General features: G+C 40.6%; 1 protein-coding gene across 1 annotated transcript in view; it reads right to left on the bottom strand.

Moving 5' to 3' along the window:
* Positions 1-1,246: 1,246 nt before the first annotated feature.
* Positions 1,247-15,457, bottom strand: part of mettl15 (methyltransferase 15, mitochondrial 12S rRNA N4-cytidine) — a 44,028-nt gene continuing 29,817 nt past the window's right edge. The window contains exons 4-6 of the mRNA XM_056413007.1: positions 9,922-10,113; positions 8,593-8,771; positions 1,247-1,929 (exon numbers count right to left, since the gene is read on the bottom strand). Of these exons, the coding sequence (XP_056268982.1) occupies positions 1,499-1,929; positions 8,593-8,771; positions 9,922-10,113 (802 nt within the window). The 3' untranslated portion in view covers positions 1,247-1,498. The remainder of the gene's footprint in view (positions 1,930-8,592; positions 8,772-9,921; positions 10,114-15,457) is intronic.

Here is a 15,457-nt window from a genome sequence, read left to right on the forward strand (position 1 = left end):
TTTAAACTCACGATATAGCATCATTGAATTGTAGATTCATACAGAACATCATTTTAGTTAAACGTTACTTTAGTTCTCAAGGTAACGAGAAGAGGGTAAATTTAGAGTGCATTTCACTGAGACAGAAGAAAAAATGTGTTAATAATCTTGATGGAGCAATTACAATTAGTCAGTCAAATAGTAAAGATCAAAACACCTCATCTGTTTACAGTTGAAGGTGAACAAACACTGAAGAACAACCACCCAGCTCATTCAGCAGCACTTCTGACACTTGCGTCATTCAGTATTTAGAGGCATTACTGATTCATATGGTACAGTAGAGGTTTCGCCTGAGCAACTCATCAAGGGAGGTTCAGGGGAAATAATGACTTCAATGAGAAATTATATTTTTTGGTTTTGTTTATATTTAGCTGCAATAACCACCTAATATGCTGTCAAACATTGGCAATTCAAGAACATCTTATTTATTAAAATAGCACATCAATCAGAGTCTTATTTCAAGACTCAAACGCAGTATCATACAGAGTACCATTACAGTGCTGGATCTGACCTGAGGTGTTTGTATTGTAAAATAAATATGTTTTTTCTAAACATAAATTGTGAAAGTTTTAGAGTACAACAATACAAAAGCCAACAACACAAAGTTTACACATTTTTACCTGGGTATAAAAAGTTCAACGTTTAACCAGCTATCACACAGGCTCTCATGAGGCTTCTCACCAAGGCAAAAATAGAGAGACTGCTGCCATATATATACAGGACTGTCTCAGAAAATTAGAATATTGTGATAAAGTTCTTTATTTTCTGTAATGCAATTAAAAAAACAAAAATGTCATGCATTCTGGATTCATTACAAATCAACTGAAATATTGCAAGCCTTTTATTCTTTTAATATTGCTGATTATGGCTTACAGCTTAAGAAAACTCTAAAATCCTATCTCATAAAATTTTAATATTTCCTCAGACCAAGTAAAAAAAAAGATTTATAACAGCTGAGTGTTTGTCAAGGCTCAGGAAACCCTTGCAGGTGTTTGAGTTAATTAGACAATTCAAGTGATTTGTTTAATACCCTACTAGTATACTTTTTCATGATATTCTAATATTTAGAGATAGGATATTTGAGTTTTCTTAAGCTGTAAGCCATAATCAGCAATAAATCAGAATAAAAGGCTTGCAATATTTCAGTTGATTTGTAATGAATCCAGAATGCATGACATTTTGTTTTTTACATTGTAAAATAAAGAACTTCATCACAATATTCTAATTTTCTGAGACAGTCCTGTATATACATATATATATATACACACACACATATATATACACACACAAATATATATACATACAGACATGCGAAGGTTGAAACTGTGTAAATTCATATCGGCCTTTCACTGAACTAGCTTTGAGTATCAATTGTAAAAACTTACTCTCGAAAAAAGTTCAAAAAAGATTTGATGGAAAAAAAGAAAATGTCGGTTCTCTCATAATTGTCATAAGATCATTAACATCTGAGTACTGCCCTCAGTTTAGCGGAGCGTCCTCGAGGATTCTCTTTGACATCGTCCCTTTCTGGGGTGATCACTTTTCTTCGCAGAGGAAGCCAATCAACCATTCCACCATCTCTTTTTTCCTCCACCAGTTTTTCCTTCCCAGCGCCTCGCTTTCTCGGGCTGAAGTGATACTGATCTAGATTGGACAAGTCATCTCCCTGGAGGAATCGTTTTACCAGTCTGTCTTCTAGCGAATGAAAGGTGATCACGCAGAGACGTCCTCCAGGTGTCAGTCCCGCCCGGGCAGCACGCAGCCCTGCATGGAGTTCGTTTAGCTCGTCGTTCACAAAGATACGCAGCGCTTGGAAAGTCTTAGTGGCCACGTGTGCAGGTCTTTGGAGTCGGTCTTTACGTGCATAGAGAACAGCTGCAGGAAATGATCCTAGAGACAAAGAGATGGGCAGAGTGAGTGGGCAGAGTGATAACCGGGTGCTCAACCTAAACAGAACTCGTAGTACTGCCTCGTGATTCAATCATGTTGCAGTTTACACTCATGGCTGTCCAAAATGTCAATACTTTATCATTGTATCCTTTTAGTTATGTGTGAGAAATTGTCAGAATTATCCGATGAAATCTTTAGTTGTGGCCAAAAATATATTTTGTGAGGTCCCAGTGACCTTTGACCTTGAATGCAAGTTGACGTTGACATTCCCTCAAGGCATTCCTGAGATATTGCGTTAATGACGATGAACCAGATATGTGGACAGTGAGAAAACATGAAGGCTTTCGTAACAGCTGTCGCCAAATCAGGAAACAATAAAGTGTTTTTAAAATGTGCAGGAGAGGCTAAACATATTTAAAACTTCAATAAAAAATTTACAATGAGATCCAAACACAAGAAGAGTGAAAAAACAAGACGAGTTGATGATTGAACTGAAGCAGGACGTCTTTGCTTTGAGGTACAAATTCAGTTGTCTTGATTTCACTTTGCACAATTCAAATCAGATTTAACTCAAACACACAATATTTCTAAAATTTCCTTTGCTCTATTTATGCTAGTTTCTGCCTCGCCCGCTTTCAGCTCCACCGAGGGAGAGGGCCTTGGTCCATTAGTCGGCTTATCAGTCCTGTCGGTCTTAGACGAAGAGTATTTTAGTCAATTTAGTCCTTTTTTTAATCATGTTGAATGACTTTTCACCAAGCAAGGTATTACATCACTGGAAACATAATATTTAAAGTGGAGCTTTTGTATCATTCTTTGTGAGCAACTCACAGATTTTACACATCTGTCAATTAAATAAAGTAATCAAAGAAAATGATACAAGTGCTACCTTCACCGTAGTGCCCTTTTCACTACATTCATATTAAAACGACAGCATGTGTGGACGGGTTTGGTAGCATTTGTAACGTTCACTTTCATAACCAGTTTCAGATTTCAGATCAAATGAATGTTTTTATTTTATGATTATGTGCAGTACTTGACTCTCCTCGTAACCTTATTGCAAAATACACACAAGCCAATGTAATAGTGAAGAGCGAGCGGCTGGTCCATCTGAGGCTCCATGCGGAGCAGATGGAGGGTGTAGATGGTGTTGATGTGGTTGATGCGTCCCGACCACGGACTCCCTGGCTGAGTCCGTGGTCCCCGCCTGCTTCAAGAGATCCACTATTGTCCCTGTGCCCAAGAATGCTTCTCCAGCATGTATGAATGACTACCGACCGGTGGCCCTCACCTCGGTGGTCATGAAATGCTTTGAGAGGCTGATAAAGGACTACATCTGCGCCTTCCTCCCTTCCTCCATGGACCCGCTGCAGTTTGCTTATCGCCCAAACAGATCCACGGATGATGCTGTCTCCCAGGTACTGCACACCACACTCTCTCATCTGGACAGCCAGAGGGGGGCTATGTGAGACTGCTGTTCATTGATTATAGTTCAGCTTTCAACACCATAGTCCCCTCCAGACTGGCCGGCAAGCTGATTGAGCTGAGACTGAACACCCCCCTGTGTGCTTGGATCCTGGACTTCCTGACTGCCAGGCCACAGGTGGTCAGGGTGGGCAGACACACCTGCAGATCCCTGACCCTGAAGACAGGATCCCCAGGGTTGCGTCCTCAGCCCCTACTGTACTCCCTGTACACACATGACTGTGTGGCCAGGTTCAGCTCAACACCATCATCAAGTTTGCGGATGACACAGTGGTGGTGGGCCTGATCTCCGACAACGACGAGAAGGCCTACCTGGAGGAAGTTGCTGATCTGTCACTCTGGTGCCAGGACAACAGCCTCATCATGAATGTCACCAAAACTAAGGAGCTGATTGTGGACTTTAGGAGGGTACAACAACAGAGGACGTACTCACCACTGGGGATTAACGGGACTACTGTGGAGAGGGTGAGTGGGTATAAATACCTGGGAGTCCACATCACCGAGGATCTGACATGGTCAACAAACACAGACACTCTGGTGAGAAAGGCAAGGCAGCGCCTCTACCACCTCAGGCAGCTGAGGAAATTTAAAGTTTCCCAGAGGATCCTTCAGTCCTTCTACTCTGGAGCTGTAGAGAGCGTCCTGACAGGAAGCATCACAGCCTGGTTTGGCAACTGCTCCGCTCAGGACAGGAAGGCTCTGCAGAGAGTAGTGCGTTCGGCTGAGCGCACTATTGAACTACACTCCCACCCTGCAGGACTTGTACACCAGGAGGTGCAGAACCAGAGCCGGCAGGATCATGAAGGATCCTCACCACCCCAACAACAGACTGTTTCAGCTGCTGCGGTCAGGCAGGCGCCTCCGTAGTCACGCTGCAAGAACAGAGAGACTGAGACGGAGTTTCTTTCCTCAGGCCATCAGGATTGTGAACTCCGACCTCACCAGGACCCCCACATAGACCCACACAACTGCCCCTCTTAGGCACACACACACACACACACACACTTACTGTAAATATTGTGTTGTTTTTTATTTGTAAATAGTGTGTACTTGTTGCCCTTGCACATTCCTGCTGAGCATTGCCACTTTCATTTCACTGCACACCCTGTGTGTGTATGTGACAAATAAAACATCTTGAATCTTGAATCTTGAATCTTGAGGTAAATGCCGAATGCCTCTCCTGACTTATCAGCTCGAGGAATGCCAAGTTTAAGTTAATTCTTACTGAGCATAACAATGTTATGACAATGCCATGATTAATGTTTAAAAATACCCACATATTGTTTTGTTTTTAAATTATTGCCGTCTGACTGGTGCACTCAGTCTTGCTTTCGATAAAATAAAAAAAGTGATTTATGTTTCTATCCCCCCATTAAACTTTTCTTTACTACTGAACAATTAGCACTGGCCTTTTAGAGAAGGGGAACTTTACATACAAATCTCTTCACATCTCATCCAGTTATATCAGTGATCCTCGAAACGCATGCGCAGTTTAGAGAACACTTACAGACTCGGGCACCGGTTTGATGAATAACATACCGGGTGCAGAGTGCATGAGGAATCGAGTACAAAACGGTCAATAAATGTGGACATTTAAGGTACAAGATATGAGCATTTCATGCCTCTCAAGGGCTCTCAACATGGCGACTCATTGTTACTATAGCGATCAGCGCAGACAGTGAAAACCAAGAGGAGAGCGCTGACGCAGCTTCTAGTGTTTAACTATAAAGGGGGGAAACCGGAGGGCGGGGCCCAACACTTCAGCGCCGTCGCCGTCGGTTGGGACGACATTATTAGGTGTATCCTCCATATGAGAGAAGAGCAGATCAGTACGTGAACTAACATGCACTGAAAGCTTGTGCGGGGCAGCCCGGCTATGTCAACAAAGCAAGGAGAAGCTTGAATAACAACACGCACAAAAGAGAGAGCGACTTCATTCTCTGCTCAGGCAGACATTACTTCCTTGTGTCTTGCCACAATAATTAGTCGTTTGCTGCCATATATATGTTCATCATGGTAAATACAGCTCATTTAAAGAAAGGTTAAGGCCAGAACTCAATCTGAAAATATATAAAAACGTTGCTGCACATTAAAGTTGGGAATACATTCGCTTTATGTCAACACATGCAACGAGTTGAGTTCACCGTGACCAACTCATAACCCCCACACAGAAGACAAATGAACAATTAGACACCTGTATAGACCCGAAGAGAACCGGCAATAAATAGAGAAGTGAGTGATGTGGCATTTCTCTCCTCCTGCACTAAACAGCCCACAGTGTGACTCACACTGCAATCAATACCAGGACCAGCCCTAGTCTGGCCTCACCAAGCCATGTGCACGCTCTCTAATCCATCTTTCAAAGGTCCGAGACACATCCATGGAGAAAAGAAGAGATGAGGATGTGGACAGACAACAGCACTGTGAATGTACACTATGACATAGGACAACATACAGAGTTCAGTACTCTACCTTTGTGTTACGTTTCATCTTAAATTGCTATATTTGATGTTTGTAGTGCTCACTGACAAAGGCAAGGGAACAACTATATTCTACAATAAGATGACAGCGTTTGGTCCTCTGGGGTCACAGGCCAAACAAAAGGCAGGAGCAGAATAAGTGAAACAGGAGGATGCTGAAAACACTTGGTTTGAGGTGGCACAAGCGATTAAAAAATGTGCTCAAGTTAAAATGTTTATTTTGGCCAACAATCGACTGATGAGAATGAAGTGGCATCACCAAATATCGGAAATGTGCTTTGTTTCACCAGAAAGTTGCACTGTGTAATTTATGTACATGTCCTCTCATAGTGGGTGGTTCTGAATCTCTTCTTTGCTGGTTTAGTTTAGCTTGGTTTGTAATCATGCAATAATGTACCATGACTCTTGATTGAGTGCAAAACATGCCTCTTTGTTAAAAGAAGAAAAGAAGAAAAAAAATTGAAATCAGCTTGTAGCCGATATTAATTTAGTCCACGTGACCACATTTATTTTCTTAAAACACTTGAGACTGAGACAGTATTACACGGGCCCGTTACCAGTTGAACGTGCCCAGAAGAAGGTTCCTCCAGGAGGCATCCTGGTCAGATGTCTACGCTCATCACTCGATCTCTAGGGCATCCCTTTAGAGCTTCTCCAGGCATTTCCAATTGGCAAGACGCTCCGGGGTGGACCCAGAATCCACTGGGGACATGATACTTCTTGTCTGGCCTTGGAACACTTTGGTGACATGAAGAGTTGAAAACGTGGTGGGAAAAGGGACGTCTGGAATACCCTCGACTGGTCCTGGAGAAGTGGAAGAGGATAGCTGGCTGGCTGGATGGATGGATTTAAAGTGTTTCAAAAGCAAACACAATTGATGCTTTTGTTTCCATCTTACGGAACTCTGCAACAGGTTTTGTTTTTCTGAATGCATTTTAAATTGCCAGTGAAAGCTGATGTGCTAATGTTGAATTAATTCAAGTAGATCACCAAACCCGCTTTAATGTTGTTGCCCAGGGTCAGACTTAACATTACACAGTTTGTTGGTACCTCTAAATCAAAGCATCCATGTCCTACCCACGAGCTATTCTCACACACACACACACACACACACACACGCACACGCATTGGGTTGTTGTGTTGAATGCATTCGGTGCTGTAATGTAGCTAAATGTAGCTCACTTGACTCCTGCCATCAGCATTCAGCAAAGTAAACAAACATTCCTTTCAGTAACATGTTGGTTACAATTTTGCAAAGCTGCTCTGCTTTTCATTTGAGGCTTTTCAAGCATCTTTACAACAACAACAACAACAACAACAACAACAACAGTTAATGGCTCTGGGATTTTTCTGTTACCTCCAAAGCTGTATTACACGGATGTGTCTCCATGGCTGCCTGTGTCATGTTGATGTGTTTTTAGGCTACATTTTTAAGTCATGACTTTTGTGGTCAAAAGCCGGTAGTCTAATCGAGACATATAGCTAAAACTGTCGTGTTATATATTTTAGAGGTCACTTTTGTAAAGAGAAATAAACTAAAACCGGTCAGATATGACTTGTGAGCTGTTCCTGGGACGATAACTTGTTAGCCAACATTTGCTTATGCTGTCGCCAAAATTATGTTCAGTTATCTTATTTTTCATTCAGTATAGAATTACTCCTGAAAAAAATAACGATGCGTCTCCAGGTGTGCATACATCTCCAAAGCCATGGTCTTGTAAAGGACTAAATGCAGTATGACCATCCGGTCACTGCTGATGCAAACACATACATGTTAAAATGCAAGACCGTCTTCCTACACTATGTTGTTGTTTTCATCTCGAAAATTCTGCATTTTCATGCTGTGGAATGAGGTAAGATAAGCTAAACAAAATAATAATAATAAAATGCAAAAGCCACTAGTTCCTCCCATCCCCGTCATTTCTCCGGAAAGCATCAAAGTCACAATCGTTCATAGAGCCCTGATGGAACTTTCTCAAATGAAAACCTCTTGGATCGTTTCAAATAGACATCCATGGTGAATTGCTTTGCTCTTCAAGAAATATCAAACAGCTGCTCTTACTCACACCTGCGCTCCCTGGGCGACACTGACGCACATGCTGCCCTGTGCAATAACATCTCACTCATTCAGCAGCTCAAATCTACAAACACACGGCTAAAAGAAAAAACAATCAGTGAAGACAAACAGTGTGATCCGGGCTTTATGCACGACTGTGTCATGTGTGTGAGCGTGTGGGTGTGTGGGTGTTTGTATTTGTGTCAGGTGTGTGTGCATATTTGTGAGCAGAGAAAAGGGGAATCAGATGAGGGGAAGTAACACAAAAAAAGCAATATGGAAGGAAAGAGAGAGAGATGGATAGAGACACAGACAGATAGACAGAGAGAAAGCGATAGAGAGAGAGAGATAGAGATAGAGAGAGATGTGTTCCTGTGTGTGAGGCTTTCAAGTCCTGAGCCACATTCTGTTGCAGCCACCTCCAGCTCAGTCTTTGTCTCAGCTCCCTCAACAGAAGATGTGGAAGAAAGGCACCCAAACAGAGGCAAGAGAGAGGATACTGACTAAGGTCACAGTCCATGTAATTTTCTGAGACAAATACGTCCCACGGGGAGACGACCTTAATAACTCCACTCGTGTTTTATTTTCCATCGCAGGCTCTAGAATGCTGCGGGGGAATTAATCAGGATAGTGTGTAGCTACCTGCCACCACGCTGGCCAGCTGCTGTGTCTGGGTGATGGGGTTGACGCGGCGTGCCTTCACAATGGCTGCCGCTATTTTCCTGGCGTGTCTTTCTTCCCCGTATGCAGTGAGGATGGATGCAAGAGCCTGTTGATCTAAGGTATTCACGACGTCAGCAGCGCAGGGCATGTCGGGGTACCTACGCACAAAGAGGAGCCCAATTAAGCTGCTTGACGTCACGTCCTTGCTGACAGCGGCGAATTCTGACAACTCTGAGATACAGCTGAAATCCTTTATGGCTGACAGTTGTGAATAGAATGATTGTGAGGAAATGAAAAGAGAGATGCAGCTTGTGCAATAGCCTCAAGGCGTTGCACATTATGTGGACCTTGTAAAGTGATTCATATATATTTATGAAAACATTCAAGAAGCTTTACATTGCAAAACATATATATACTTACATTTATATTTATCCAACTCCGTATATATCAATCTATCTTTTACATCAATCTCATGGTAGTTTGAAGTTTTTTGTACAGTCTTATTGCAAATATTGTAAATTCAAAGGAAAAATTGCAAACACTTACAGCTTGATGCATCATAACACTCTATAATTGAGTTTTATCATACATCAACATATATGTATTTATTTACATACACACTTATTTGGAACAACACATGTTTGATGAGGATTCATAAAATAAAAATTGATAGAAAAAATATGTACTAAACGTGACATATCACAGATGAAAATAACATTTGTGAAATGATAATGACTGTTTTTTTCCATTTATAAATCTTTAGCATGTTGTGTTACTTGGAGGCCCATTATGTGTATAGACAAATAGGAAATAATTGAAATATGCATATATTGGCTGGCTGATTTATTGCTCTGTCTCTGCTTTAAAGTGTATTTTAACATTTAATGTTCACAAACCCAATCATGCTTAAAATTGACAAAAAAACAAATTCTGCCTCTGCTTATAAGAAAGAAAAGCTGTTTCCACACACAAGAGGTTGCTTGTTAGGACAGCGTAGGTTTACAAAAAACAATTATTGTTTATTAAAATTATAATTCACCTCCGAAAATATGTTTTCACTTTTCACTTTTTCAAATTTTAGAAAAAGGCTAATCAACATAAAGTTTTATTAGCTGCGCTTCAACATTACTGATCCAATGAGCCCTGAAGCAATTCAAGGCACCAATAACTCTAATTATCCAGCAGCTCCAACCATTGTGTATTAGTCAAATGAAGTAAAATGGTACTTTTATGACAGCTTTGTTAATGCAGCAGTGTTAATAACATTTGTGTTCATACACACCTACTGTATTTTGCAAAATCTCTTACCTCTCTCCATCCATCCTCATGTCCAGGGGCCCGTCCTTACTGAGGGAGAAGCCTCTCTGCGCCTGGTCCATCTGCATGGAGGAGCAGCCGGCGTCCAACAGGACAGCGTCGATGCTGCGTGGCTTAATGTTATTGTCGGACAGCAGGGCTTCAAGCTCGCTGAATCGGCCGAGCAACGGTTTCACACGACCACTGGAGAAAGGATTAGGGAACGTAATGGGCGTATTATACATTTGCATATCAATGCATCTGGCTGCCGTCAGCGTTGCCTTGTTTGCATGGATTATGAAAATAGATGCTACTTTATTTCAGTAACATCAAGTGTTTCAAAAAGTATAGTAATTATTTATTGATATTTAAGGTGAAAGGCAAGGTACAAAACTAGTAATAAACAGACAAAAAGAGAAAAATACATGCCTCTGTGTTTTCAATCCGTTTCAGTTCAATAAGACATCTTAATGCAATCAACTGGTTCGTGACAAATACAACCAACTTTCAACATTCTACGGTAATATTAAGCATTTTAAGCTGACATGTTCATGTGAAGACCACATGAGATATTCGATTCAATGAAAACCCAAAACAGCGGAAGTAGCTTTCCAGTCAACCTTTAAAAAATAATGTGGGTGCTCCCTTAGGAGCCCGCAAACTGCCTTTGCTTGCCTCTTCAGATCCTTCCTCGTCACTGACAGAGCAAGACACTGTGTACACAGTCACTTCCACACGCACGAGTAGTGAGATCCTCCAGCCACATTCATGCATTTTTCATATGACCTTTTAACTGTGTGAACAAAGATGATGCCAGAGGAGAGCGACAGGAGTTATCATCTATACATTAGGAGCAACGGGTCTTCATCAGCCTCCTCCACCCATTGATTTTAGTGAAGTTATTACTCTTGAAGTTAAAGTACCAAAAATATCTGATTGTCATTTCCAAATGACAAACATCTCATTTTGTACATCACAGACCAAACAGCAAAAGCTAAGCAGCTCAAGTTAACTCTGTGAATCAGTGATCAGTGTGAAGTTAACATGAATCGGCTGTAAAGTCTAAAGTGATATGTTTTATACCTCTATTATAGGACCTAAACAAAGGGAATTTCAGCTCCAGCTGGAATTATCTCCCCACATGTCTTAGTAAATATTACCGCTGATATTGGTATCCCGTGTCATTCATTCAGTCATTTATAGAATGCAATTAAGTTTGCCTCGTGTTTAATCATCATTTCCCCGACGTCTAGCTGTTGATAATGACAAATTTGTAAGCTTCACACAACCAAGAACACATGGTTCTGTGTGCGTTCTGTGGACAAGTTTAAATGAGTGGAAGAGGGGTAACATTAGCAAAGTGAATGGAAATAGTTGGATAATATACTAATATACAACGTGCAGTAAATACAGGAAAATAATCTAATTACCATCTCTTTATATATCAATAGTGCAATTCATAATGCAACTTAAAGTTTTCAAAGCACAAAACGTCTACATTATTCATGATACACAAGCAACTAATTAATCTATAGTATGACCAATGCAACATTGGATACAGTCAACATATAAACTCCTTCTTGAAGCCAGACCGACATATCATGATGAAATTAGATCGTTATTTAGATATTGAACTGTCAAAACATGTAAACCATCAATCACAGTAGAATATAATAACTTTTAACTTTAAGCCTTGTAAACATGTATTACGATTAGTATGACTTAATTCAAATTAAAAACAAAAAGCGTTGCAGAACAACAGGCTTGGCACACACTGGTTCTATCAGTATTGTAACAAACAAAAGTGCTGACTGACTATAGCTCCAGCACTCCAATTAAAATATTTAGAGAACTCAAAGCCTTGTTGTTAAATCATTCCTGCATCTGCTTCCAGACCGTGGTCAAGAAGCACAGGGGAGACTTTGCTACGCTACTCTTGCAACAATGTAATATGTAAACATGTGGGTTGCACTTAAACCCACCCTTGGCCTTGGCCATTTTCACACAGCAGTTCTGTGAGCTTCAAAGCTTTGCGTGGTGAAGCATTTAAAAAGTTGTTTTCTTCATCTACTCCCACTCGCATATGTCACATGGAGCGTCTGTGCATGTGAAGCCCACGGGGCAAAAGTGTCTCCACCACTCAGGTTGGTTAGACGGTGGAGCTATCAAGACAACAAACATTGTTCCTTTAATAGCAGCTTTTGCAATTTAAGAATTACAAAACAGCGATTGATTAACATGTCCACCCCAAGATCAATCTGAGTGTTTCTCTCAGAATAACATGAAGTTCACCCTCCGTCAGGGTAAGCGTCATTATATCAACCTCATCGCTTCATAGCCTTTGTTAGTGGCACTGCATCTATTTCTTGAAAATACAGAGTCCAAGCATGTAGTTTGACAGGTGTTTTAATTACTATTAGTCTATTATCTGAATTTCAACAGTTTACTGAATAAAAATAAAATCACTTCACACACACACTTAAAAAAATATATATCATGTCTTATCCTGTATTGATTTCAAGTTGAATATGCTTTGTCATCAATTATTTTGCTATTATTTGTCAAACACTGAAGACGACTCTCCCCTCTTTATTTTGCAGGACATGACCTCAAGGCTGAGCGCACGTACGCCATGCTTGCATTGTTTTGAAGCGTAGGCTAGTGGTCAACTTGTAAATCAAAACTATTTTATCAGAATTGAAAATAAATTAAATAACGTAGTCGGCTTAATAATTGTCTATTTGGCCGGCATCATGTTATGTCTGGTGACCAAGCACCCAGCCGCTCTGATTAAGAAGAAAAAAGCAAGTTGTTTGCATCCCGCATCATTCTAACTACGACTTATTCTCTCTTCCTCCTGTTCGAAGGGCACATTTTTGAGGAGCACGGTGGCGCCTCAATATGAATTTGAGTCAGCGTCTGTAAAACTGGATACAAAACATGTTTCCCAGTAAAGTTATCTTTTCCTATTAGCTTACAACTATCTGTTGCTCTATTGCTCCTCTACAGTCTGCTTAAGTTTGTCGTAAAGCGGCACCAGTAACTGAACTGGATTGATACCAGTTAGCAGCATCGGCATCATAATAGGAATTTATCTAATACAGGTATCAAGCCCTTCCCATTTAGAATACATTTTATATTTGTTTATATTTGTCCCTTTTATGGTGACAAACTGATTCCACCTTTCTCAAGATTAACTTGGGGTATTCCAGGAAAAAACACAAATTGGCATGTCCTCCATTTCAAAACCCAGTAAAGACAAAATGGCAAGGGAGCGTCTCACCCACGCTGCAAGGGCCTTCATTGCTTGGCCGTTGTTATTCACCACCCTGCACCGGGATCGATTTGTTGAAAAATCTATAGGAAAGGCTTTGTTGTTCTCTCCCATCAACTGTGCAAGCCTTTTCTTTAACTTCCTTCTCACAAGAACTCTACCTATTTCTTTTGTCTTTTTGGTGACAGTTTAAACACTTTATATTTCATTAGTTTTCAAAAACTTTGGACATTCTGTGTTCCCGTTCAAGCATTTCTACTGGAGGTCAAGCTGTATTAGGCGGATGCGTGTCTTGTTAGCTCAACGCTAGTTGCTAACATACGACAACTGGCATTCAATGATTTATATCGATATCAATACATTGGTTGGTTGCACAGTTGTTTAAATCAAGCGGGTCATTTGACCACATTTACCGCAGATCCCAACTGTAATTACACTGTCCACTGAGGGAAGGTGCTCCCTTGAATTACAAGCCTGTAGCCAAACGTTGCTTGGCTACAGGCTTGCAGATGGTCTTGTCTTGGTCTAGCCAGGCCTCTTCCTCAACAACACAAAATAAAGAGACACAAACAGCCAAAAGAGAAAAATAGACTAACACCATGTCTTCTACACAAAATAGGAAACAGAAAAGGCAGACCTATGTGTAAAATGTGCCTAAAAACTAGTTAGCCACAAAGTATAAGGTTAGACATTCACCTTGAGAGGTTAGGGTCAGGATAGCCAATTGGACCGGTCAGCGGACCTGAGCAAATCGGGTTTCCAGTACCTTTCTAATTTTAGCACTTTAATGCCACGCTGATTAGGTCTGGCCAAGAAAAGCAGTGGAATTCGTAATAACACAGACGGCTACTAAAAGTTTTGAAAATAATGACACGGCTAAGAACTTTGAAACGGTCTGTCTAAAATAAAATGAAGTTTAAACTATTTAAATATGCTGACAAATTAAATGGACTTTATTCAAATGTTGAGTTGTATCCATGGTTTCTGTCTTTTCTTGGTCATTGGATCCACCATTAACTAACACCAGTCTCATCAGAATTGGCTCATAATCTTTGTGACGAGTATTTCACAAATCCCATGATTCAATCTTCAAAGCGCTTTGGATTGTTTCTGTGCAAGTTTTGGAGAAGATCATATTCAGTGATAGGTTGATCCGGTGGGATGCCGGAATAACAAAAACTTGCGTGATGTCAATGTTGTGGGGTGCTACAACTAAAAATAGCTGAGATCACTGAAGCAATTATGAGCCCACACTTGGACCTCAGCACATGCACGACTAAAACCTGTCCTCTTTAATAATATAAGACCTTACGTAAGGCATTTATATCTCCAACACTGTGTCTAAGCCACATAAAGAAGTTAATAATTTAGAAATGTTATACAACTGTTTTGCAAACATGTTGGTGAAGAACTCACCGTGTCTAGTGGAAGGTATGTTCATCACCTGCGTGTGGGTGACACACAGACTACAGAATTCAAATTTTCTTAGAATGAATTTTCACCTTTCCCCATTCATGCATTTGAACTGGGCATGGTTGAGAACACTGCTTCATAGTATCATAGCTTCGTAGCTTAACAATTGGACACATAACACACAAACTCCTCCCATAGATTCCTTCAAATACATTTTCCAGTGTGCTGGTGTGAAATCAGCTCTCAATATTTCTTTTCCCCGACACTATTAAAATGAGGAAGGAATTCGGCAATCGTTTTGTACAGGCCTGACTTGTGTAACACTCTTTGGAAAGCTTGTGGCTCCACCAGCGGGCACTACCCACCAGTCGCTCTTCTCCCCCTCTGGCTATTCATGTAGATGAGTCACTCATTCACTGTAGGTCAGGGATGGTTTTTGACAATAGAGAGGGCCACACAAATGTAATCCTCACTACCAGAGGGCCAGATTGAGACAATGCACTTCCACCAGTAGGATACTGGAAACCAATCACTCAATTAGCTCATAATATCTACACATTTTTGAAAATATCAAAATATATATTATTAATCTAAGTTTTATTCAAACCCATTTAATAATGCTTCTCTTCATTTAGTAAGCTTTACAAAAGACACAAAATATTCAGATTGAGTGATGTACCATAATTTCAGTATAATGGTGTCTCACAAATCCTCATTAAATGATGCCACACAAGTTAATGCCAAGTGCAGCAACTAATAGTCAAACTTGTAGTGCATTTTCTATTCTCCCCTCCAATTCAAACATGAATCAAATAAGCATGCATTCATCTCAAAAGCCATCGGCACTCTCCCACAGGTGGA

This window comes from Pseudoliparis swirei, chromosome 4 (genome assembly GCF_029220125.1).
Source record: "Pseudoliparis swirei isolate HS2019 ecotype Mariana Trench chromosome 4, NWPU_hadal_v1, whole genome shotgun sequence".
NCBI classification, from domain to species: Eukaryota; Metazoa; Chordata; class Actinopteri; order Perciformes; family Liparidae; genus Pseudoliparis; species Pseudoliparis swirei.